We start from the raw sequence: 26,857 nt of genomic DNA, 5'->3' as shown, positions 1-26,857 counted from the left end.
TGAAGTTTCTAGGCTTCGGGAAGACTCCAAAGCCAAAGACGCTGAGATTGCTCGTCTTGGAAACTTAGTTTGGGAGGTTGCCAAAGAGAAGAATTCCGTGATCGAGCATCTTCGTTTGGATTTGGATGGTGCCAGAGATAAGATTCGTCGGCTGGAACGGGAAGCAGGGAAGTCAGGGGCGAAAGAGTCTGAAGCGTTACCCCAAAGGCAAGTTGTTATCCCTTTGCCCGAGTCCCTCCCAACTAATGTTCGCAGGGCCTGCATCTTCAAATATTTGCACAGTAAGCCTTTTGTTGATATGCTGAATGCTTATAACTTGCAGGCATACCGGGATGGCGAAAACGAAGTATGGGAATCGATATTAAGGAGGAATCCTTATTTCAACACGACTCCCCACCACGTTAATTGTCATCCTGAAGTGTTTGCCAAGCTGGGACTTCCTCTTCCAACCTGGACCAAGGATGCGACATACCTTCCACCTCCAGATCCGGATATCATGCATTATCTTGATGATTCTCCTCCTTATGCTCCTCTCCAACGATTCAGTTATGAAGAGCTTGCCTTGAATGCAGGTTTGATCAAAGATCAAACTTCTACCGGTCAAGCTGGATAAAGAGTATGGAATTGCAGAGGATTTTGTACTTGTAGAATGCTTCGCAATCCTTAAGGGAAAAAAACAAATGATAATATATGTTTTCCCCACCCCGTTCTTCTTCTTCTTCTTCCTGAATCTGTGTTGCTTCTTGACTTTGTGTTACTTCTGGCAAAGCTCCTTCAATCTTGTTTAACTTCTTGATGTGTCTTTCTTTTTTGACTGAGCGAAGATTGTACTCCAACACTTGTTGTCTCATATGTATGATTGATGTAAAGGTTGGCTTCCTCTGGTCGTTTAAAGAAATAAAAGAACTAAACTTCATCTTTGAACTTTGTCAGTCACTTGAGTCATTGTTGCAGTAGGTCTTAGTTGTTCAATACAATGCCTTTACTTAAGGATTTCCGGAGAAATCCAATAAGTCTGAGAAGGAACTCACTCGAGTTTTAAACCAATGCCTTGTAGAAGGACCCACATGGGTTTTAAATCGATGCCTTGTGATTTTGTCGCTAGATCTGTTCCTCGAATGTGTTGTATGATGCCCCCAATCAAAAGACGGTATGTTGAAAACTGAAAATTGTATTGATTGAGTTTGAAATTTGTTACATCGTGAACGAAAATGATAATCTTCAGGGATAGTATTTCTTCAGATGCCTGGCATTCCACGAACGATCCAACTCTTTCTGGGTTGTCAAGTTCTTCAGCTTGTAAGCCCCCAAACCGACTGGTTTGACAACCATATATGGTCCTTCCCATGAAGGGTCCAATTTCCTCTGATAGCGTGGATCTGAAGCTGAGGTATTTCTCAATACCATTTCTCCTGCTGAGTACCGACGGTTCTTCACTCAAGTATTATAATGTGACACTATCCTTCGTTGATAATGTTGAGTTCGTGCAATCACTTTTGCACAAACCTCATCCAATAAATCGAGGCTATCAAATAGTCCTTGTTCATTCGCTTTTTCTTTGAATTCTCTGTCCCATTGTGTTCCAGCCATTACTTCCACAGGTGCCAATGCTTCAGATCCATATGCCAGTTTAAAAGGAGATTCTCCTATAGGTGTCCAAACCATAGTTCAGTAGGCCCACAGTACATTTTGCAATTCTTCGACCCACAAGGCTTTATCAGCTTCGAGTCTTCTCTTTATTCCTTCAAGTAGTGTTTGGTTTGTAACCTCTACCTGACCATTGCTTTGGGGTTATGCCACTGATGACATACGATGCTCAATCAAATAAGTTCCACAGAATTGTTCAAATTGTGGACAGTCGAATTGGGTGCCATGATCGGTAACGATTATTTTTGGCATTCCGAACCGGTATATAATTGACTCGAGCACGAAATTCTCCACCTTTTTTTTAGTGATGGTTGCCAAGGCGCTAGCCTTGACCCATTTGGTGAAGTAATCGATTGCTACTATAAGATACTCTCTTCCACCTGACGCCTTGGTGAATTTGCCCTTGATATCGATTCCCCACATCGCAAAAGGGATGGGATCTAAAATCGAAGTCATGGTTTCAGCTGGGCGGTTAGACACCGTAGCATGGATTTGACAGTTGCTACATTGGTAAACGTATTCCATAGCAGCCTGTTGGAGCTTAGGCCAGTATAATCCAAGCCTCAGAATTTTGTGTGCCAAGGCTCGACCACCCATGTGAGCACCACAAATTCCTTCATGCACCTTGGCTAGGGCTGATTCGGATCCTCGGGACCCAAGCATCTCAACGAGGGGTCCGGAGTAAGATCTTATGTATAGCCTTCCATTCTACATAATGAATCATGCGGATCGTACTTTGATTAATCTCACCTCTTTTGGATCCTCCGGTAATTTATCATCTCTCGGATATTCAACTATTGGATCCGATCCATCCAACGCTCCGCTTCAATATATAGGATATTTCCTTCTCGTGATAACTTGGGAAGTGTTATCTCTTCTATGTAGACCGAAGGGTCTAATTCTTTTCTTTGGCATTGGCTAATCGGGATAGCTCATCTGCCATTGTATTTTCTTTTCTTGGAATCTGACATACTTTCAAATTCCTAAACTCTTTCTGCAATACTTGCACAATCTCTTGATATTTCTGTAACCGGGGTTCCTTAACACCATATTCCCCCTGTACTTGATTGACAATAAGCTGAGAGTCACTATAAATAGTCACATCTGCTATTGCCAAAGCTTTTGACAATCTAAGTCCAGCTATTAGGGCTTCGTACTCCGCCTAATTATTACTTGCTTCGAATGCAAATCTTAGTGCATATCGAATAATAAATTCTGTTGGACTCTTCAGGAGAATTCCAGCTCCTGCTCCATCTTTGTTTCTAGAACCATCCACATATACCTCCCACACTGTTTGGATAGTGGGCTCGGTAACTTCTTCCATGGGTGCAGTAGTCTCTACTACAAAGTCGACTAGTGCTTGAGCTTTGATTGCCGTTCGAGGCTTAAAGCTTACTTGGAACTCACTGAGTTCAACCGACCATGCCACCATTCTTCCAGATAAATCAGGTTTACGAAGAACTTTACTAGGAGGAAAAGTAGTAAATACCTCAATGGAATGAGCTTGAAAATATGGCCGTAGTTTTCTAGCTGCTATCATAAGAGCTAGAGCCTGCTTCTCGATCTGACAATACCGTGTTCCCCACATCGAGTAGTACGTGGCTGACATAATAAATTGGCCATTGTTTCTTGTGCTTTTCCCAAACAAGAACTGCGCTGACCGCCGAAGGGGATGCCACTAAATATAGCTGCAAGACTTCTCCCTTCTCGGGTCAAGATAATAGCGGTGGTCTTCCTAGTGTCTCCTTTAGTTCCTCGAAAGCTTTCTGACATTCTTCAGTCCATTTTGCCTCCTTGCTTCCCCCATCAAGCATTGTACATCCCGAACAGTTTTGGGGGCCTCCATGTTAATCAAGGCTTGTATTTTGGCTGGATTAGCCTCAATACCCCTTTGTGATACCATGAAGCCCAAGAATTTGCCTAACAAGACTCCAAAGGCGCATTTCTTCGGATTCAGCTTCATCTGGTATTTTCGTAGTACCAAAAATACCTCTGTTAAATCTTCAATATGTTTCATTCTTGCAATGCTCTTTACCAGCATATCGTCAACATAAGCTTCGACATTTTTCCCAATCAAATCCTTGAATATTTTGTTGATGGCCCTTTGGTAAGTAGCCCCTGCATTCTTCAGGCTGAATGGCATGACTTTATAATAAAAACTTTCACGATCAGTCATGAAGGCCATAAACTTTTCATCCTCCCTACCCATGAGGATTTGATTATAACCTGAGTAAGCATCCATGAAACTCAAGGTTTCATATCCTGCAGTTGCATCTATCAGCAGATCAATCCTAGGCAACGGGTAACAATCTTTAGGGCAAGCCTTGTTGAGGTCTGTGTAATCTGTATACATTCTCCACTTCCCGTTTGCCTTTTCGACCATCACAACATTGGCCAACCAAATGGGGCATTCAATTGGTTCGATGAAACTAGAACTTTTCAGCTTCTCGACTTTGCCCCAAACGGCTTCATATTTTTCCATGGAGAAATTTCTCCTTCGCTGGATAACTTGTTTCACCTTGGAATCTAGCCAAAGTTTGTGTTCTGCAACATGCCTATCGATTCCTAGCATATCATCTGCAGACCACGCGAACACGTCACTATTTTGTTGAAGAAAAGACTTCAACTCCCCTTTGAATTCTTCCAGCTGCTCAGACCCGATATAAGTAACTCTTTTTTCATCACCACGATACAACTGGATTTGCTTCAGTTTTTCTACTGGCTCGAGCCTTTGCATTTCTGCTTCATCCCGATCATCTCGTACTTCAATCGGTAACGCCGTTATCTTTCTCGGCCCTTCCTTATCTTTTAAATATGCAACATAACATTGTCGAGAAATTCTCTGGTCAGATGAAACTTGACCGACTCCCATCTCAGTCAAGAACTTTATTTTAAGGTGCTTCGTTGAAACGATAGCACCTAATTTTGACAAAGATGGTCTCCCAAGAATTACATTGTAAGCAGGGAGATCCCGAACCACCAAGAAATTTACCCGAACGCTAGCTTCCTTGGGGAAGTTTCCAATTGATAAGTCCAACTAGACCGATCCTGCAAAGCCATATAGATGTGTGGATGATGGCTCCATCAAGTCTTCACCCACCTTAAGTTTTTGATAGGCTGCATAAGATAAAAGATTTGCAGCAGATCTCGGTGTCAACTAACACCCTGTGTACTTCGCGGCGTGCAATCTCTACCTTGTTGACTATGGCATCATCATGAGGTAGACAAACGCCTCTCTCATCTTCTTCTTCAAAGGTGATCGAACCCTCACCATTTGGTCTCTTACGCTTCTGCGTCTCTCCGGTTTCAACAAATTTTGATTTTGCTTTCAGCCTCCGGAGTGATTTAGGCTCGGGACCTCCAAAAATTGTAAGGATCGGTGATCGAGTAGCATCAATTACCTCCTTACCCTTCTTATATTTAGGAGCCTCTGCCGATTGATCCGGGCTAACCGAACGGTCCCTTTTGGGCCCTCCATCATGTGGTTCCTCTCGCCTTCTATTGACAAAATTGGACAAATGTCCTTGGGATATCAATCTCTCGATATCTGCCTTTAAATGTCTACAATCATTGGTATAATGACCGTAATCTTTATGGAAATGACAATACTTTTCTCGATCCTGCTCCCATGGTTTTGAAGGAAGCTTCGGAGGCCACTTCAAGATATTCCGCTTCTTGATAATATTCAGAATATCAGCCCGAGGAGTATTTAATGGAGTATACTCACTTTTGTCTGGAGATCTCTGCCGCCACACCTGATGAGGCTTTCCAACTCGATCTCGAATATTCTGCTTTGGCTTCTTCTTATTCTCAAGAGCCTTTTGCTCTTTTGCTGAGCTTTATTGTCTCCCTAGCGTGCATATAGGATTTCCTTGACTTCCGCCTTCTTTTGGCATCTCTGTACCAACTCAGCATAATTTGTAGGCATATCTTGGAGTAATAACTCCAAGAGTCTTCGATTAGTGAGACAAGTGAACAAAACAGTTTTAGCTACTTGCTCATCTAGATTCTCTATTTCCATTGTAACCCTGTTGAATCTTTTCAGATATTCCCGAATTGATTCATTCTTCCCTTGTCTAATAGTAAACAAGGTTCCTTGGTCTTCTTGATCTAAATTCCACTCTGGAATCGCCCTATGAATTTGCGTGCCAACTCGTCAAAATTTACGATCCTTCCTGATGGGAGGTTCGAGAACTATTTTTGTGCCGCTCCGGTTAAAGATGAACCAAAGACCCTGCAGAGAATTTCATCAAAATTACCTGCAACTGCCATAGTCTGCTGATAATAACCGATGTGGGCCGTAGGATCTCCGGAGCCGTCGAATGTAGAAAAAGTTGGCAGACCAAAATTGTGAGGAAATTGGTATCCGGCAATGGGCTCGACAAACGGACTCTTTCGAATAACTGAATAGATATCATCAGTTATCCTACCTCTCGCCAATTGCCCAAGCTTCTGATTGATATTAGCCAATTCCTGACCAATATGTGTCGATCGATCTTCAGCAACACGATTATGACCTCGAACAACGCAATCATTATCACGAACAGCATGATCATCTCGAACAGCACGATCATCACGAACAGTACTATCATCACGAACAACACGTTCATCACGAACAACACGTCTAATAGTTGGTGAGTGAGTTCTTACTCCTGTAACCAACCTTGTATTTGAATCACTAGTACTCCCTTGTGGTCCGTCAAACCGATCATCACGCCTAGGGAGATTTTCAGCTCTCCTAGGTATTCGGTTGCCTTCACGGAAGTTTTGACAGACATTTTGTTCATCAATCAGTCTCCGGTCCCGCTGTGATGCACGCCTTCCTGCATCACGACGATCGGGCTCTGGTGGTACTACCACTTGTCTGGTCAGCGCACGGAGTGCCTGACTTACATCTAGCATATGGAGTTTCAATTGATCCAGTTGATGCTAGGAGTGAATCGGAGGATTATTACCTCCTTGACCGCCATCTACTTAGAGCGGTCAACTTCCCTGAGGAATATCTGGATTGTTTTCTCTAGGAATTTGGACGCCAACATCTCACTGTGCAGCAACTGCTGCTGCTGCCACTGATCTAGTCACCATAGCTTTCTGAAACGTTTCCCACAGATGGCGCCAAATGATGCGTCCAAAATCTGCTCAGCCCTTAGATCTCCTGAGAATGACCTGCAAAACAAAGCGTCAGATGTGGCCCGACCGCTGGGGTCGGGAGTCCACCTCCGATGGCTAAGTCAGTTGATGAACTTAATCACAAACGGCTCTGCTAGAACACAGAGCTAAGGAATGAATAAATAGAATACAATTTAGATAGTAATCATCTGAGTGTTCACGTCCAAGTGTGTGTGTCCTTCCCTTGTGGGGAGGTGATGTTTATATAAAGTGTACCTTCGAATCTTCTTCATTGGATGTAGTTGAGCCTTCTTCGGATAATCGTTGGATCTCAACAAATAGATCCGTTGAGTGATAGACTTCTACTAGTTTGGACTAGTAGAGGACTCCTAGGATAACCCGATCGTTATCTGATGGTTATCCTTTCGATAGCGATAAGTGACAGCCGCCAAATTCTGCCTGCCGTCATTAGGTTAATTAACCTCCTCCATAAGTATTGGATTAGGGCGTGCTTGTGGCTGATTTAGTTTTCTTCCTCAGCAAGCTACCTCCTAAACCCGGCTCGCTCGGAAACGAGTCGATTCCCTTCGTCTCGACCGGAGTCGAGGGTCGAACCATGAATGAACCAAGTTCAATCATATTTTCTCCGTATCACAACCACGTATGGAAGAAGAGATCAACATGATTGAAGACTTTTTGGATTTTCTTGATGATTTGATTACTAATTTTGATATTGATTTTGATTATGAATTTCACGAATGTATGGATATGTTGAATGATAATAGTAAAACTTTCTTACCAACGAGGGTTGGTCCAAGTGGTAAGCAGCTTGGTTCGCTTAAGCAAGGTTCCGGTATCGAATCCTTGTGGATGCAAAAAATCCCCGCTAAGAGACTCACCCACCACAGCCAGGTGTGCGATGAGGGTCGAACCACCGGTTTATATAACTGGGGTTGGCAAACCAAAAAAAAAAAATAGTAAAACTTTCTTTTATGAAGTCTAAGTATTTACATACCTTAGGAGCCTATTAAGCCCCTTACCATCTTTATTCCAAAGCCCTCAATAATTGAACCCCCTAAGCTAGATTGAAAGAGTTGCCTTTTAATTTGAAGTATATTTTCTTGGGACAACATAATACTCTTCTTTTATTATTCTGATTTAACTGCTGATTAAGAGGAAGAGTTGATCACATCGCTAGAAGATAATAAATAAGCATTGGGTTGGTCTATGGCTAACATTGAAAAAATAAACATTTTTATTGTACATCATATTCATCTTATGAAGGATGCTAAACCTTTTAGAGAACCTCAACGTATGATGAGTATTTTTTTAGCCATGGTGAAATTTTTTCTTGAAGTCTTTAGGGATGATTTTTCTATTCATGGTTTTTCTTATTTAGAATGCCCCCTACATCTTAAATTGATATTAGAGATCTCTTAAAAATATATCAAAGTTTCCTATGATAAACACATCTTGACTTAAAGGTATAAACCTCATTTGCCTTATCCTTATTTATTTTTTCATTCATGCATTGAGTACATTGCATTACATAAGTGTGGGGGGGGGGGGAGGATAGCTTAGTTGTAGATTTTAATTTTGGCTTTTGTTTAGTGTACATATTCTTTCAATTGCTATGATGTGTGAAATAAGCGTGATTTTGATATCCAACGTGACACATAAAAACCCTGTTGAGAGAAAAGTAACTTGTATGTATGTTGAGATGGGCCTTTCCTTTGAAAAATAAGAGTCCCTTAACTTAAGGCACTGGACCATCTATGGATTTTGTGGGTCCTTGTTCTTTTGGCTAGGAGTTGAGATCAATTTTTTGTATGGCATGACACAAAGTTCAAAAAAAAAAAAAAAAAAGAGAAAGTAAAAGTTGAATTCCTTGGAACTGGATAGGACTTCTGACTCAAGAATTGAGGTGACTTAATCAAAACTCTTAGGAAGGAGAATATTGAAAAGAATTCTAGCATCATTGTGGGTATATGCATAAAAGCGAAGCTAAAAAGTAATTTGGGTTTCTAGTGTTTGCTCCACCATATTATTCAAACCAAACGTAGTGGAGTAGAGTGGAGTTCACCACTCAAAGGGGGGAAAACACAAGAGGAGAAGAAGAAGAAATAAATGCAAGTGGCATCAATGCCTTGGTAGAAATGTTGTCAAAAATACTTCAAAACCTTAGTTATTGGTCCCCTTACTCTATGAATAGTTTTGTCTAAAGGAAATGTATTCGAAAGATATAAGGTGAGTTTTTATTGAGATATATGCTTTAATCTCAAAAATCAATATGGGGGAATAAAGTTAAAGCGTGGGGGATTTTAAATCAATGGTGAGGAAAAATTGTCATAACTAATTATTGTGTGTGTATACTTTCCGTTAGAGTTGGAATTTGCAATGTTTTATTTTGAGTTGAATTGAAATTTTGTGTGTATGTTCTCTGCAAACACCCACAAGATAAAATTCGTCCTCTTGGGATAACTAATAATTTAAAGGCTTGTTACACATGCTAAGTATAATCGTGATTCCTATGAAAGTAAATTAGGATTTATTTTGTATAATTAGTTTCTTTCCTGCATTTACCTTTTCTTTTAACTCTTGCTTGAATACAAGCTTTGTCTAATTGTGCAGGAATTCTGATGAGTACGTTTATGTGTGAAATCTTAGGGCATAAAGCATGCATTTTACACACTTAGAGTGGAACCACCTTGGGTTTTATGTTGTTTTTGTAGATTTTATGATTTTGTAAGATTTGAGCAAATATTTGGAGTTTTGGGTATAAAACATGCAATTTTACGTGTCAAAAGGTTCATTCAAATTGTCAAGTGCGAAAAAGGGCTTTGGAGCATGATGGGCACTTAGCACAATAATATAATCAAAAGCAAGAACAAATCATTGTATTCAAGTAATTTAATAATAAAAGTCAAGAAAGAATCTCAGAATGATCACAAAAGAACATCATAGTGCAGAAAATTATACCAATAGAATATATCAAAATGTAGAATGAGGCGGAAACTCATTCCACAGTAGCAGCGGAAAAGTATATCAAAAAGGTAGATTACAAGTAGTTTCCAAAATAAAGGGGAATGAACAACTAAGGTCTCAATGAAGCTAATAAAGCATGTCTGCCAATAGAGGCAAGCATACATAGAGTTAGAAGTATATCTACATTGTCCATTCATATCATGTTGCATTCTGTATGATTTGCGTCCATGTGTTATTATGTTATTATGGATTGACTGTCTTGCTGAGTTCTTTTGAACTCACTCCTTTTTGCAACATCTTTTGTTAGACTTTTTTGCAAGTAATACTACTACTGTTGATTATGATGGTTAGTACTATGAAGACCAAGTTGATGACTCATACAGTACTGGCTATGGTGACTTGCGATTATGGACAAACTACAAGAATATCTTAGAAATAAAGAAGTCAATTTTGATCTACGACTGAGATAGAATTTTTTATTTTGTTTTATTGTAATTAAAAAATGTATGGAGCCCACAAGTAGTCAAAGATTAGGATTTCTTTTTTTTTTTTTTTCCCATAGATTTTCTAGATTGTTTTATTTTATTAAATTTTCTTTATTTCCCTAATTATTTTTTCCTCTCTCCCACTTTATATTTCTTTTACTTTATTATTTCATTAATAAACCCACTTATTTTTGTTTAAAATATAAATATTTTTTCTCTCTCTTTCCTCCCTATTCCTTCTCCACGTATATATATATATATATATATTTGTTCTTTTCCTCCTCTCTCTCTCTCTCTCTCTCTCTCTCTCTCTCTCTCTCTCTCTCTCTCTCTCTCTCTCTCTCTCTCTCTCTCTCTCTCTCTCTCTCTCTCTCTTTATTCCTCAAATTTTCCAACGAATTAGGTATTTTTTTTTTTCCCTTTTCCTAGTTTTCCTGATTTCTACCCCCATTCATCATCTTCTATGAATACCCCATCTCCTCTTAGACCTAGGTTACACTTCTTCTCTTAGCTTGCTTAGGTTTTCTCTAGTTCTTTGATTACTTTGTGTGGTTCTAGTTTTAATATTCAATGTTTAGGTTCAATTTTTCTATGTAATGCAATGAATATTCAAGTTATTTAGTTTATTTTATGTAAGTGTATTTTCTTTCTTTGGATCAATGCAATTTCAATTTCAATGTCGAGTTCAAGCTTCAGGTTTCAAGCTTCAATTCTGAAGAGGATATTTTTTTTCTCTAGGTCTAACAAATGCAAATTTGGATCATTCCAGATTGGTTGTTAGGGCTAGTTGAGATTCGAACCGATTGTTCAAGTTTTTTTTTTTATTATTCAAGATTTGATGATGCAAATAAGTAGCATTCATCAGTAATCTTCTCTCTCCCCCCCCCCATTCCCGCTTTTGTCTATCCCTCCATATTCTTAACTTAGGATTTATTTTTCAGTATTTATTTATTGCTTTCCTTTTCCCTTGGGTCATTGATAAAAAATGCCTACAGTCGTGCCTCTTTTTGGTTAAGGTTTCTCTTTTTCAATTTATTGCTTTGTTATTTGTTCTGTTATTTAATTTCTGCAATTTCTTTTCTTTAATATTTGTTCCCCCGATTGGTAGACTGTAAGCTATGGCAAAGGGTTCATGATCAAAGTCATCCTAGTTATACTCCCCTTCCCTCAATCCAGAGCTGACACTCAGGTCACTTCCCTTTTATTTGCTTATTTATTGTTTGTTTGTATATTTTATTCCTACTTTTTATTTATGCATTTATTTATTTATTTATCAGATGATAAATGATTATGTCTCTCTTATTTTTAGTCTCAATTCGATTACATTAGATGTATGTGTTAAGACCACTTATTTAGATCTGCTAATTTAGTTTAATTATTTAGTTAAAATTTTGAACCCTTGCACTCTCGTATTACCATTAAGAGGTTAAATTCTGAAGTAGTATATCTCCCTAAGATCGACCTTTTAGCTACACAATACTGTGTAGTTGCGGTTACATTTATTTCACGAACGGTAGTCTTTTGGACAGGCCTTGTTGAAGTTAGTGTAATTAGTACACATCCTCCATTAATCATTGGCTTTTTTGACCATCATCACATTGGCTAGCCAAGTCGGCCAATCAATGGGTTTAAAAATACTTGATTGTGTCAATTTCTAGACTTCTGTTTGGATTGCCTCGTGCTTCTCGACAAAGTTTCTTCTTTCTGGACAATTGGAATTGCTTGGGGGTCGATCCAAAGTCTATGCTTAGCCACTCTTTTATCAATACCTTGCATGTCCTCATCCGACCAAGCAAAGACGTCAAAATTTTCTTTCATGAACTTGATCAGTTTGACCTTGAAGTCTATTTCCTGCTCGACACCAATTATTGTGCCCCGACCTGGATCTCTAGAACTGAATTGGATCCTCTCCATTTTTTTCAAATGGTTCTACTCCATGCATAGTTTTTTCATCTCGATCATCCCTTACTTCTACTATCATCGAACTTGTTCTACCTTTCTTCTTCATGTATTTGACATAGCATTGTTGAGAAGCCCTCTGATCAAAACTGCATTCCCCAATGCCATTCTCTTTTGGGAACTTCATCTTCATATGTTTAGTAGATACTACTACACCCAATGCACTGAGGGTTTGTCAACCAAGGATGATGTTGTAAGCTAATAGGTCCCTCACAACTATTAAGGTTGATTAGATGACCGTGACATGAGGGTGTTCATCAATCCTTAGGTCTAACCTAACAGTCTCCTTAGGCCCTAGTAGAGGATCATGTGAATCCATATAATTGGGCGCCATGCGAAACAAGCATCTTTTCACTCAACTTGAACTTTTGGATAGCCTAAAGAGAAAGAACGTTTGTTCATGAACCAATGTTGACCAAGACTCGATGAACTTTGCAACCAGCCAGCATTACTTTGATTACCAAAGCATCGTCATGCAGGGTCTTGATATCTTGCATATCTCTCGTAGAGAAGGTAATGGGTTTCGTCGTTACCCTAGATTTAGACCTCACTACCTCGGCATTGCCCACATACTAGACCTTTCTCTTCACTTGCCTGACAGACTCCTTCGTCGGACCACCGAGAACTATATAAACCGAAATTTGCATTCTCTTTTGTTCATCGTCTCCTTTAAACCTTGGTTGACCTCTACTAAGACTTTGGCATCTTTCCCTACTAGTCAACCTTGTTCTCTTTTTGTCTCTGGGTGGTGACCGAGTTGCTTCTTGTTTATTGGTTTGGAGATATTTTTTCAAGTGTCCTTGTGATGTAAGTTTCTTGATCTCCGCCTTGAGTTGTCTGCAATTGTTAGTCCAATGACCATGATCCTTATGAAACTCATAGTACTTACTTTTATCTTGCTCTTCTGGACGAGACTTGAGTTTGCTCGACCACTTTAGAAGGCCTTAACTCTTAATTTGCATCAAGATTTTTTATCAGTTTGTGTTCAACAAAGTGAATATTATGTATAGAGATTGTTTCTTGGGTTCCAACCACTCCTATCTATGATTCCAGTTGAACTCCTATTTTGCTAAGGCTTATCTTTGTTGGCTTTAGTCTCTTTGGCAAGCTCTTTCTTCTCTCTTCTAGATTCAATTGCTTTAGAGATCATTGTCTGCTTGTAACAACGATTGCGCAAGTCTAGATATGTCTCGGGCATGTCATGCATGCGATTCTCGAGCAAAAAGGGATGTGAGATTCCTTGATAGAGTGCATGGAATGCTTCTCATCTAAATTTTTTTATAAGGATGGTCAAATTATTGAATCTCCAAACAAAGTCTCTGATAGACTCTGAGTGGCCTTGCTTTACTGAAAAGAGTGTCCTCCATTTTTTTGGTGTTTACACCACATTGGAAGCGTGACAAAACTACTCGACCAAGTTGGTTGAAATTTGATCGACCCATCTTTCAACCCCAAAAACCACTGGAATGTTGTGCCAATCAATGAGGCAAGAAAGATTCAGCGTAATGCCACCTTATTGTGCTTGTACGAAGACATCACCGACTTATAACGCATGACATGCTACCTTGGGTCCTGAATTTTGTCGAACATCATCAAGGTCGGGCATTTAAAACCCGGTCGAGATTAAGGACGGAAGAGAGGTCATCTCTTCTGATATCCCTCAACTTTTCTTCCAAATCCTCGAACTACCTATCCACATTGGCAATTCCTTTGTCTGGCACATCATGATCGCCCATTCCTTTATGATGCTTGAGGGGTAGATGGCTAGCTTGCATCTCAAACTTCTCATGACCTTCGTTATCATCATTGTCTCCATTGGGGGGGAGGGTCCACGTTATGCACAGACGTTGCCCCACGTGCTAGTCGAATTGGATCACCAACATTTTCTTTTCCCTTGGCAAGATTCCTTGAGATGGTCGTCGTGAACTGGTCGGCAAAGGTGGTCAACTATCACCTTGCTTGGATCCCCTGTCTTCATGCCTTCCATCAACTGAGATGGGTTTATTTGTTGCTCCAAGACCTTCAAGAATCACCTATTGGCAGATGCTGGCTCTAATCAAAATTTTAATCTCCAGGATCTACCTCTATAATTCATTGTATTGATTTATTGTCATGAATTGGTTCCAATTAGAGGAGTTGGGAGGTGGCTTGTTACGAGGAGGAGATTTGTCTCGAACTTGCAACACCTCTTGTTAAGTCTCCTATGCATTAGCAACATTCAGATGACCTCCCGCTAGTAATCCAAATATGGTTAACACCATGGCTTCTTGATCAGTTTCCCACAGACGGTGCCAAAAACTATTGCTCCCAACACCCGTTTGTCAATGCAAGATGATCTAACCTGCAAAACAATGTGCTCGACCAACTTGGTCGAGGAACACCTCCAACAATCAAATCAATCAATGCATGCAACCTTAGAGTAGTTGCAGAGCTTTCAATGCTAAGTGAAGTACTAGAAGCGTGCACACCTGATTATAGCAATGAACTAGGTTTATATAAATTTTAGATAGTTATATTAACCATATGATCAATCTCCCAAACACTTACTAATCTAAGCTGAGTAGTGGTTGAGTTCCACCAAGACTTTATGATTAGTCCTCCCTCCCCAGTTCAACTTGGAGCCTTCTTTGAGTCATGAGGGAAGGTTAGTTTGTGTTCCATCCGTGCAAGCTACTTAGTGTGTATACATTACACGACTTAGTTCGTTCATGGTCCAACCAAGGTCTAGCCACTCCAATTTAGCCTTGGTTTACCATGGCTGGTCTGTTAAGGCTCAACCATATCAATAAGAATGAAAATTGACACAAAAAAGAACCCACGTTCATGGTCCAACCAAGGTCTAGCCACTCCAATTTAGCCTTGGTTTACCCTGGCTCGTCTGTTAAGGGTCAACCATATCAATAAGAATGAAAATTGACACCAAAAAGAACCCCTAGTTTATCAGCCAAAATTATTTCCAAGTTTGCTTCACAACTTAAAAATAATCCTACTTCGTCCCCACACTTCCACTGTCCGAATATGACAAATTATATATTTAACTCTTCTTCTTGAATAGCCGACCCCATTTAGTTGGAACAAGGCTTATTATTGTTGTTGTTGCTTTTTTTTTTTGGAAAAAAATCTCCCAATGAGTTATAAGATTTTACCATATAATATTTTAATCTAACCAATGAGTTATTAGATTTTACCATATAATATTTTAATCTAAGGGCACTTACTAAATTTATCTTAGCCCTTGAATTAGAATATTACACATAATTAAATCCTATCATTTATTTTAGGATAACCCATAAAAGAGAGGATCCAAAACCTATCAGGGGAAGAATGTTCACAAAAGTCAGTGAGCCATCAATTTTAGCAGATGAACCAACCAAACTAAAACTAACTTCCAAACATTAGAAAACTCAGAATAACACCAGCGCAAGATTCAACTCTGAGATTCTCCAAACTGCATTCGATGTTTATACCCGTTATGCCACTTGGAGTTTTCCAGATGCCAAAGCAACCCACATAAGATAACCAACACCTTAAGGGAGTTCAGAGAACAATTGCTATGACAGATTGGGAAGTCCTCCCTTTGCTTTCAGAAATTGAGAATTTCCACATATTAATGCAGCCGTCTGTACACGAGGGCGGATATGTTACCCCAGGTCAATTTTGCTTGAGAAAGACAAAGAAACACAATGACAAAGAACCTGGTTCTACTTTAAAGTAGATAGCATTTTCAACAAGATGGGAAGTCACTGGTTAGCATGCCTCGGTGGAGTTCTGTTATTGGTTTGGTCAAGAAGCAGTTTTCCATAGTTTTATTGTTTCAGTAATAAAATCATTTCTCAACCAGAATTAGGGGCTGAAGATGGTTCTACCAAACCGGCCTTCAAGTCCAATAAGAAACAAAACCTGGTATGATCATTGAAAAACACTTAATCAAAACCCAAAAAGAAAAAGAAGAGAAGTTTCTTCTAGCAAGGGTTTTTAGTGAGTAGTGTTTGATCAAGGAACAAATAAATGTCAGAAGAGAAAAAACAATATTTCCTTCATTATAAGACCTGGAAGCTTTCAGAGGACTCCTGAGATTAGCCACAGAAGTTGAGCTTCTTCATCACTTTGGCATAAGCAGGATGGACCAGAGCCGGTAGTCTAAGTCTTCGTTTTGCAATTTTGGACTGCATACATAGAAAAAGGGGGGGAAATTATATACAAATTGAAAGTCACCAAATTGTTCTGCAGCTTCACCTTTCAGCCATGACACAGTGACACATTAGACGAAGGCTACAAAATCAGCAACTACATCTCCAAATCTTAAGGGGGGGGGGGAGAGAAAATTGACAGCAAAGATTTCAGTAGACCTACATAGATATTCATCAGAAAATTTAAGGCATGAACATTTTGGTAATCCTGCAGCAAGTTCTTCAACACTGGATCTTCAACCAAATTAATAAACTGCTTCAAGAATCAGGAACTATCATTTATACATGGAAAAGAAATCATTGGAAGAAGCTTGGTCACTACAATGCTATTTGTTTCAACCAGATATACCACACCAGCATCTTTGATACTGAAGTCAAGCTGCATTAGTATCCATTCATTCATTAGTGAATCTCCATGTTCCAGTGAATATTTCAACCCAATGAGTCCTAGATCCATCAATGATAGAAAATTCATAATCCAACTGGGCAAGGATAAGTATAACCTCAGTTCACTTACAGGTAACTCATCCCTTGAAAAGACTCATAACTTTATCCCTTTTGTGTATTGTTTTCATTACATTCCCACTAAGGAGGTTGCATTTCCCTTCTCAAAAGGTCATATGTCGATATCATATTCTCTCTTCTTTATTGCGATAGGTAATTAGAAAAGAATTCATAATGAACAGGCTGATTCAACTTTTAACTCATTTAAGTAGCAGTCCTCTAATGGTAACAGCATTAAATGGAGAACCAACTTCAAACACAAGCTCATTCCACAGCCAAAATAAGAGCTTGGACTATAAACATCAAGGAATTAACAGCACCTTGGACTTTAAACATATCAGTACTTGGACTTTACACACCAAGCAGCGTCTGCTACCTGGACTCTAAACACCTACAGAACTACCTTCAGTCTGCTACCTGGACTTTAAACACCATCAGAACTATCTCCCGCAGAAGGCAAAGCCAAGCTTGCAATCAGCAATTCCAATATTCAAATTCGTGTTCAATGTAGGCCCTACTACATCCTAATACAAAAGACTCAGAAATAAACCCTCACCACAAAAAGGAGAGGGCCACACAATTTTTAACTCATTAGTATGTAAGCCAATTTAAGGCCTTCATTGCTTTTTGCTTTGGAATCATCCTGGAATAATACAAGTCTCTTAAGTACAGCAATAAGCTCACCTTATTTGCAATAGCCTATTCATCTCTTCTAAGTTACCCATTATTTCCAACATTGTGGTATCAACACCAAATTTAATTCAATTTTGGCATAGTAACAATGGCAACAAATGGTAGCATGACACAGCAGCCCATGATTCCAATTTTCAGAAGTGAAAATTATGATCTTTGGCACATCAGGATAAAAACCTTATTTAAATCTCAAGAACTTTAGGGTTTAGTTGAAAGTGGGTTTTCTGAAGAACATGAAGAGGGCAGGTTACAAGAGAACAGAAAGGATGACAAGCTATTGTTCTTCATACAACAAGGTGTTCATGAGAAAAATGTTTTCTAGAACTTCTGCAGCAGAGACTGAAAAAGCATGGGCAATTTTGAAAAATGAATTTCACGGCTCACCAAATGTAATCACCGTGAAACTCCAATCACTTCATCGTAAATCCAAAAAACCTTGTTTATAAAAGGCAATGAGTCCATGCAAGATTTTCTGTCTAGAACAAAAACATTTGTTAACTAAACAAAGTCGTATGTTGAGACAATCACTGATGAAACTGTTGTTGCAAAAGTTTTAAGAAGTGTGACTTCTAAATTTGATCATATTTTTGCTGTGATTAAGGCACTCAAAGATTTATCTAATTTGTCATTTGATGAGCTAATGGATTCTTGCAAGCACATGAAGACAGGTTGAATAGATTGCCTGGAAAAAAGTGAGGAAAAGGCATTTCAAGTGAAAAAGGGGTCATTCAAATCCCAACTCCAGATCCTTCCATCCCCAACCCTAGACCACTTACACCCCAACCTGAGACTTTTAGACCCTAATCCAAGACCACCTGAAGCCCTGATCCGAGACCCTTGAAACCCTGACCCTAATGCCAACAGACAAGGTGACTATTCCAGCATTGTCATCTAAATTTTTTTAACGAAGAGAGGCTTTAATCTAAGAGATCAGATTTGTTTTAGAACTTTGTTTGACCCTAAACAGAAGTTTGAATCAGCTCTGCCCAAAGCCTCCTGAAACCCTAATTATTCTTACTGCTATTCATCTAAAGATCTTGGAATTCTGACCTCATTCACTTCAGGCTACATTAGTACTCCTTCCAAACTGTAAGTCAAGGACATAATTGTCCTTTTAGGTCTTTAATCAGTGTTTTATTTACGTCGTTTAATTTCAGTCTGTGTCATGTGAGCAGCCAACATGAGGTCAATGAGCCTTTGTGGGATTCCATTATGAAGCCCTAAGTAGAATAAAGTTTTTAAATCCTAAATTTACTAGGACTTCAATTGTAATCTTAATATACTACCCTTGAGAGGAAAATAAAGGTTAAAATTCAATTTACCTGATTCAGTTTGGCTTGAGTTTCTTGTCCCAAGGGTAGTTTGGTGCTTAAAGTCCAGAACTATTTGGAAGTGCTGCCTGAAGTCCAGCCCGGAACTCTAGGTGTTTCAAGTCCTAGATGGTTAAAATCCAAGAATCCGGTTTCAGGATGTGGACTCAGCCTATCATCTAGCATTTTTTATCCACTGATTCACAGCAAGGTAAGTACAGTACAGCTCCTCCACTCCTTTCCCCTTTTGTTTTGCATTTTCCAAAGCCCAAGAAGCTCTGGCCAAACCCTATTCCTCTCCAAGATCAAGAAACCTTATATCCAGCAAACCCCTGTGACCCTGTCAGAATTGGTTCAAATTTCATATACACAACTGTTGGATTCTATTAAGAGTCTAATAAGAGTTTGTATAAGAGTTAAATTAGAGTTTGCATTCATGTAAACTTCTATTCCTTGTAATAGTCTACTTTCAACTTAATTATAAATAGAGGGCTTGAGATCATGGATCAATAAGCCATTCTACCAATTTCATATTTCTCAACATGGCATCAGAGCCTCAATTCGATTAGGATTTTTTTCTTTTCTCTCTTCTTTCTTTTTTCTCTCTTTCAAACCCATCGCAATTAGGTCACCATCTACCGCTGCATTATCTTTTCGGTTGCAAACGAAGACCAAAAAAAAAAAAGAGTATCTTTTTTGTTGCAAACGAAGATCAGAAAAGGAAAAAAAAAAAAAAAAAAAAAAAGAGAAAGAGAAGAAGAAGAGCCACCGCTGCTACTAACGCACCTGCTGCTTCCAGTTACCGCCGCTGCTGAGAAATTCTTCAGTTCTGACTGATATCTACGGCTGCTACTATCATTGCTACTACAACTGCTGCTTCCTGCGCCATCAGGAGAAAAAAGAGGAGAAAAAGCAGAAGAAAAGCCGCTGTTTCCTGCGCCTCAAACTGGTATTGTTCTTCAGTTTTTCTGGCACTGAAAGAACAACTAAATCAGACGGAAAGGAGAGAGAGGACGAGAACCACTTCCGCTACCTGTTGCTGCTGTTTTCTGCTACTTCAGGAGAAGCCGAACAGAATCGGTGCAATTCGTCGCCATCGCCAAGAAACCAGGTGGTTTGGCTGTTGCATTCTGCGACATTTCAGTTACTTTGAAGGGGTGAAGACTGAAGAATTGCAGACAATTCTTTCAACATGGCAGCCACAAATGATACTACAGCTCCCATTGGATCCGAATATTTTCCCACTCTTCATTCTCTTTCGGTAAGATTTGACGGCACAAATTACTTGATCTGGTCTCGATCTACTTACCTGACTATTGCTGGAAGAGGACTAGTTGGATATATTACGGGCACCACTATCAAACCCACTACCGCAGGTGTTTTACAGGATAAATGGATATCAAATGACTCTCTTATTATGTCATTCCTTTTGAATTCCATGCATCCAAATATTGCCCGAGGTTACCTATTACTTGATACTGCAGCCCAAATCTGGAAGGCTACTATTGAAACATATGGACAGTTGGGGAATGATGCACAGGTTTATGAGCTACAAAAGAAGCTTCATGAGAATACACAAAAGGAACTAACTGTGGCCCACTATTATGCTGAGTTGCGATCTCTTTGGCAAGAGTTGGATCATTATGGGGATTATCACCCCACTAATCCAGATGATGTGGTGACATATAAGAAGTACATTGATAAGATTCGAGTATATGACTTCTTGGCAGGTTTGAACGTGGAGTACAATCAGATCAGAGTGCAAGTCTTAAGTCATTCTCCCTTTCCTACACTAGAACAGTCTTATGCTCTTGTTCAGTGTGAGGAAAGTCGTCGATTAGTCATGCTTCATACTCCTATTATGGAGAAATCAGCTTTACAGTCTGTTCACACTAAATCTAATCCAGCTAAGGAGATTGTCAAGTGTGAGCACTGTCACAAACCATATCATACCAAGGAAAATTGTTGGAGACTGCATGGGAAGCCTGCTGATTTTTAGCAAAAACGAGCACAAAGAAAGGGAAAACCAAAGGCTAATCTTTCTGAGACAGTTTCCACCACACTCTTTGCAGACGTTGGTTTTTCACGGAAGGAGTTCGCTACTCTGCAACGTATTCTGCAGTCTTCTACTGCCGGTACAGCCTCGACCACTGCTTCCTCTACTACTCCTACCAACTCCTACCTTGCTACTTCAGGATTTGGTCCCGGGGAAGGAGATTGGACGTGGTAAACTAGACAATGGACTTTATTTGCTCGAGCCGATTGGAGGATCTACTTTTGCTTTGACTACATCTTCTAATCCGGTCCATTCGGTAATATCAGACCTTCATCAGTGGCACCGTAGGCTCGGTCATCCCCCTTTCAAATTTTGTCATTTTCTCTAGATTTGTTTTCCTGATACTTTCATCTTCCCATTACAATTTCTTCCTTTCCTTTGTTATTGTTTTCCCACGTGTAAAGCTACACGTGAGGGGAGATTGAAGATGTCTACAATTCAATGCCTTTCATGTAGACTTCCTTATGTAGAATTTGATCTTTGTTACCTTTGAAAGTTTGTCCCTTACCTTCACAATCTTCTACTTTGGAGATCTAACATTGCTGTAGAGCTATCTTTTTGACCAGCGCGAACTTGATCTCTCGTTAACCCCGGAGATTTGCCCCTTAACTTGACATCTTCCCTTCGGAGATCTAACCTTGCAAAAGATTTGTCGTTTGACCTTTGCAGAACTTGATCTCTATTACCTTTGGAGATTGTCACTTATCTTGACAAATTTTCCCTTACCTTTGGAGATTGTCCCTTGGCAAACTTTCCCTTTAAAGATCTAACATTGCTACAAATCAAAAGTTTCACTTTGGCTGTTTTACCCTAGCAATTGTTACCCCAAAAATATATTTTCCCTCAGATTTGCGCAGAAATTTAGTCTTCTCAACATTTGAAGATTCTACCTTTTTTCTTGGGCGTTCTTCCTTGGAGACATAAAGTTGCAGTAAAGATGAGGACAAAGCAAATGGGTATAAGGCAGACGTAATCTATAAGTTTGAAGATCAAATTGCAGATGTTTACCTGGACAGATATTTATACTTTTTTGGTCAAGTTGGGCATGTGTGATATCCATGCCTCAACTTGAGGGGGAGTGTTGGATTCTATTAGGAGTCTAATAAGAGTTTGTATAAGAGTTAAATTAGAGTTTGCATTCATATAAACTTCTATTCCTTGTAATAGTCTACTTTCAACTTAATTATAAATAGAGGGCTTGAGATCATGGATCAATAAGCCATTCTACCAATTTCATATTTCTCAACAACAACCACCCCTAGTACATTTGACGTTCCATCTAAACCCTGGCTCTAACCGAACAGCCAATTTCAAGAATACAAATATTTTCTTTTCCTTATTCCCTCAAAACCACAAAATCAAAAATTCTGGATTTATGCCAATTTACCCATTGGAACCTTATAAAATTTGGCGGCTGGCCCCCAAGGTCAGACCTACGTTGCCTCCATGTTTTAACCCATTTGACACTTGAAGGCCCTAGTACTTCATCATAAGAGAATCACATCTCAAGAAAAGCATCCCATGGGCAACTTCTCCATTCCAGTTTGGACTGATCCCTAATTAGTTATAGATGACATAAAGCACCGCATAACATTAACCTTGTCATGTGAACATGATTCTAGGGTTAGGCTTTCTTGGAAGGTTTCCCTAAAATTGAGGGTTTGCCCAGAATCTTCCAACAAATAAATATAAAATATTACGGGATGCTTATGGGTATCTAACTCATGGGAAGCTCTTAGGAATGATATGGGTTGTTCTGAACTTCTGATTTAGATGGGAATTGGAGGAAAAGATTAGAAAATAAAATTGGGATCCTAAGGGTTGTTATGGTTTTAACAAAATCTATACGGGTAGTTGTTGTTAGGGTTTTTGATAAGATCTGATCTGACAAAACTGAATGGGATGATATGGGAAGATGAAAAAGGGGGTGGATAAAGAGAAGGGGAAGTTTCTTGTTAGTTGTTGGGCAATCTTTCTTGATCTTTCTTTTCTTTCTTCTCTTCTTTCTTTCTTTTCGTTTCTTTCTTCTCTTTTCTTTCTTCTTTCTTTCTTTCTTTCTTTCTTTCTTTCTTTCTTTCTTTCCATTTCTTTCTTATTTCTTTCTTTCGTTCTTTTCTTTTCTCACTGATTTTCAGATCTTCTGCAAGAATTTTTCAGGAAAGACAGGCCAAGAGAGAAAGGGAAAGGGGGATGGCTGTCGCATGGTATAGGGGAGGGAAGGGTTGCAGCCTAGGGGTGTCGCAGGGGTGGGGGTAGGATCTAGGAGGTCATAGGGGCTGGGGAGGGTACTCTCAAGTTGCGACAGCAAGGGGGGGTTCTAGGGTCTTGCACAGGGGTGGGGGAGGGTTTCTTGGCTGCTGCAGCTGGGGTGTGAGGGGGACTGTACTTACTTGAAGATGATGGTTGCTGCTGGAAATTGTTGAATGCTGTAGGAAGATGCAAGAACTTGCAGAAGCTTGAAGAAAGTTGTAGATCTTGGAAAAGAAACTCAAACTTATATCCGCCGTGGCCCCCTCTAATAGGAACCACAGTCCTCAAACATAAAATATTCTTATTCACATAATTAGACTTAACTTACAAAGAAAGAGGAAGCCTTAACTACCAAAAAGAACTCAACACCAAGTAGATTCCTTTATAGATTAGGATCCCACCAAAACAATCACAACCATTGAACTGAAAATTAAAAGATCTAAGGGTCCCTAATGGACATGCTGAAATAAAAGTTTAAATAACTTAAAACTCTAAGAAGCACATGCTAAATTCTATTTAGTTAAAACTCTAATTCACACATGTGCTAGAGTTTAAAAGAACTAAGGACTCAACTACTAACTGAAATTAAGACTTCTTAATCAAACTGGACTACAGAATTAAACCACTGTTAAATTCCAGCAACTAAATATGACTAACATGCCCAAATACTCCTCCTAGAGGGTTTGACCAGCCTGGAGAGGCTTCTTTGGAGCATCTTGTGGGTCCCACTTAGGGTTTCAGCCAAGGGGCAATTTCGTGTTCACATCACCTTGGTGTTTCAGAGTCACAGGTATCCTAGGGCATCCCTTTTTAGACGTCTTTAGTTTTCACCCATAAACCGATAACCAAAATTGCAAGAGGCCCTTTTCTATATTGTAAAAGGTTGGGTTTGATCAAGATCTTATCTATCTGGTCTGCATTCAATTGGAAGTACATCATTTGTATTGCCAATATCTTCCCAATAGTATGTTTCTGAGTCTCATCAGAACAAAATCACAGCATCTATCTTCAAAATAGAATTGCTGCTAAATGGGTACTACACTCCATTCTGTTACCTATAGTTTGTCACTATTCAAAGCAGATACTAGGGCACAAGATGCTTTTCAATTCTTTAACAAGTTCTTTTACGAAAGCAATGGTGGTCATACAGGGAGAATGGGATTGCAAAGGGGGAAGAAATCTCACAAGCACAGACTGTCAAAGAGAACACTGAAACTTCTATTCAATTTACTCCATCAATGGCGGGGTTACATGAAAATACCACAGAAAAATAATAGGACTATGTAACTGAAGTAATAACTTGAAAGTCAATTCTAACTCTAACACACTATTGTGTAGATGACTTAAAAAAATAAGTTACTGAAATATTAAATACTAAAAAAATTAACTAATTCTGACCCTAATTGGACGAAAAACCGTTGGCTTGGTTCTATATGGATTTAGAACTCCAAAGCCTACCATGCTGGTCCAACAACCAACTCATATTGCACAAAAAAGACCTAGATAACACATGAACAGAACCACCTCTATCATATCTGAGTAAATGCATTCTCATGTCTTCACCCAGTTGTAGAATATGCAACTCCACCACCAGTCTTCACCCTAGGTTTCAGCTACTAGGGCTTTGGTGACGACATGAATTTCATGGTAGTCATCCTAGTATTCATCTTCCTCAGATGTATCTCTAGCACAAGATCATCCAAGCGATACAGATTTATTCCCCTCTTCATCTTCTTCTTCCATTATGGCAGACTCCTCTGATGTCACTTGATGTATCCCTAGGTCAACAGGTTTATCTAGGGACGAGTTAACTAGTATCATATGCATACCAGCCAATTAAAGTGGGTCAAAACTGAGTGGGGCCCAGTTAAGGTTAATGATGAGGTTATGTGCAGTTAATGTGGAGGAGAACTTATGTTGAAAGCTAAAGCAAATCAGGTGGTTAAATCTAAAGTTATGATGGTTTTCTAGTACTGAAGGGTACAAGGGTAATTCAGAAAATTGGCTTTTCAGACTGAAAATGAAAGGACCAGTAGGGTTTAGAACATGAGATGAATATATAAGAACATCATGGCAGAATAGATTCCGTTTTTCAAGGGTAACTGAGAGGTGGATTTAAATTATTCCTGACATTCCACATCTGTTGCACAAAGTAGGCACCGTTAACTAACAACCACATCATAACCTTGGCGGCAGAAGCTTTTACATTTTACAATCTCACCAATCAATGACCCCTAATCTAATTCCAGCTGCTGTAAGCCTCAAATTCTTATCAACAGAGAACACTTTATGAATGTAATCTTATTGCCTAAAACCAATCTAGTTAGTCCTTACTTTTTCCAAATTATTACCTCTCAGAGCTTTATTACTAGCACAACTATGGCTGCTCCGAGAGAAGGCTTAAATAAGGTAAATAGAATCAGCTTGAAGAAGTCAGGCCCAGACTTAAGACATAAACAATCAAAACTATTTCCCCACAAGGATGTCAATTCAAATTCTCAATATATCTTTTGAGACCAAGAAGATTCACGAAGAAACTTCTGATGTCCCACCCATATACCACCTCCTTTTGAACTCAAAGGTATACAATCAACCGAAAAGATCTACTAAAAATAAAAGTAGAAATTGTAATACCGAGCGAAGTTGACATACCTTTGAATGGGCATTGTGTCGTTTTCCTGATCTCCATCGCCGAATCTTACCATCATTCATAGTTCTAAATCTCATCTTGAATGATCTGGAACCGAATTAAAATACCAAATTAGGAGAAAAAATATTTAATGGTTCAAAAGATACAAAATAACAATGAACCTACGAGTAGGATTTCATTTTAATTTTCTTCAACTTGGAAGTGACAGGAGTGCCAGGTTTTCTCTTACGCTCCTTGGAAGAAAAGTGGCGCCTTTGATTCAACTGAAATCAGTCAAAGCAGCAAATACATGCAAAACAGCTCAAAAAGACGATCAAATCTACGTCAAACATATTAACCAGAAGACACCAAGCCAATTAGCAAGAACATACCAAAAGATTAGTAAATGAACTTCGAAACCCTGCATCAACAAATGGAGGAAGGGCCATTGAAGGAGTATAAGCAAAGCACGACCTTAAAACAGTTTTGTTAAAAGGTAGTGGAAATGGCTCAAGAAATTTCTGTGGGGCAGAATGAAGAAGAATTCGAGGAGAAGATGACATCGATGCAAGATGCTGCGAAGAAGAAAGAGCCCAAATTCGAAATTTTCCGCACCATCTCTGCATTTCTTCTGTATCTCACAAATGGTATGAGCGAAACCTCTACTCCAGGCTCCAGGCTCCAGGCTTCAGGCTTCGCTTCTGGGTTCGGTAGGTCGTCGAAGGGTAAAATAGACGATCCACACGCCACTCCAGCTAGCCAGGGCCGGGCACCGAGGCTTCGGTTCCTTTGGGCTTCACTAGCCTTCAGTTTCGCCTTTTGCCTTTTCTTTTTTTTTTTTTCCTTAAAATTCCTCTTTGTATTTCATAAGGTCAGGCTTATGCGAGTATGAGAGGATTGAAAAATGGTCTGCCGATCAAGTTTTCTTCTCACACCCTCTTAGCAAAAGACATGAACCAATCTTCAACCGTAACGTGAACAAAAATCTTAAGGGCACCAAATTCACCTTAAAATGTCCACGTTGCATGGGATAAGTTGAT

General features: G+C 39.3%; 2 protein-coding genes across 3 annotated transcripts in view; one reads left to right on the top strand and one right to left on the bottom strand.

Moving 5' to 3' along the window:
• The window catches only part of LOC149012192 (protein EXPORTIN 1A-like), a 120,604-nt gene extending 110,995 nt beyond the window's left edge, over positions 1 to 9,609 (top strand). The window contains exon 32 of the mRNA XM_089157935.1: positions 9,388 to 9,609. Within this exon, the coding sequence (XP_089014061.1) occupies positions 9,388 to 9,396 (9 nt within the window). The 3' untranslated portion in view covers positions 9,397 to 9,609. The remainder of the gene's footprint in view (positions 1 to 9,387) is intronic.
• Positions 9,610 to 14,756: 5,147 nt separating this feature from the next.
• Positions 14,757 to 26,622, bottom strand: LOC149012191 (Ribosomal protein L35). Of its 2 annotated transcripts, XM_089158869.1 has the most exons (5): positions 26,210 to 26,622; positions 26,004 to 26,101; positions 25,841 to 25,925; positions 16,235 to 16,351; positions 14,757 to 16,085 (listed from the first exon to the last, which is right to left on the bottom strand). In XM_089158869.1, the coding sequence occupies exons 1-4, from the start codon at positions 26,441 to 26,443 to the stop codon at positions 16,262 to 16,264; spliced, it is 507 nt and encodes a 168-aa protein (XP_089014995.1). In that variant the 5' UTR covers positions 26,444 to 26,622; the 3' UTR covers positions 14,757 to 16,085; positions 16,235 to 16,261. The 2 variants fall into 2 exon arrangements, with proteins under 2 accessions (XP_089014995.1, XP_089014994.1); XM_089158868.1 differs by having other exon boundaries at positions 14,768 to 16,351; positions 26,210 to 26,621.
• Between the last annotated feature and the right edge of the window lie 235 nt (positions 26,623 to 26,857).

The sequence above is a fragment of the Hakea prostrata genome, chromosome 6 (genome assembly GCF_041222555.1).
Source record: "Hakea prostrata isolate BN-2017 chromosome 6, UWA_Hpros_2, whole genome shotgun sequence".
Lineage (NCBI taxonomy): Eukaryota > Viridiplantae > Streptophyta > Magnoliopsida > Proteales > Proteaceae > Hakea > Hakea prostrata.
The sequence above is the reverse complement of the archived record's forward strand: the minus strand, read 5'-3'. Positions and strand labels throughout refer to the sequence as shown.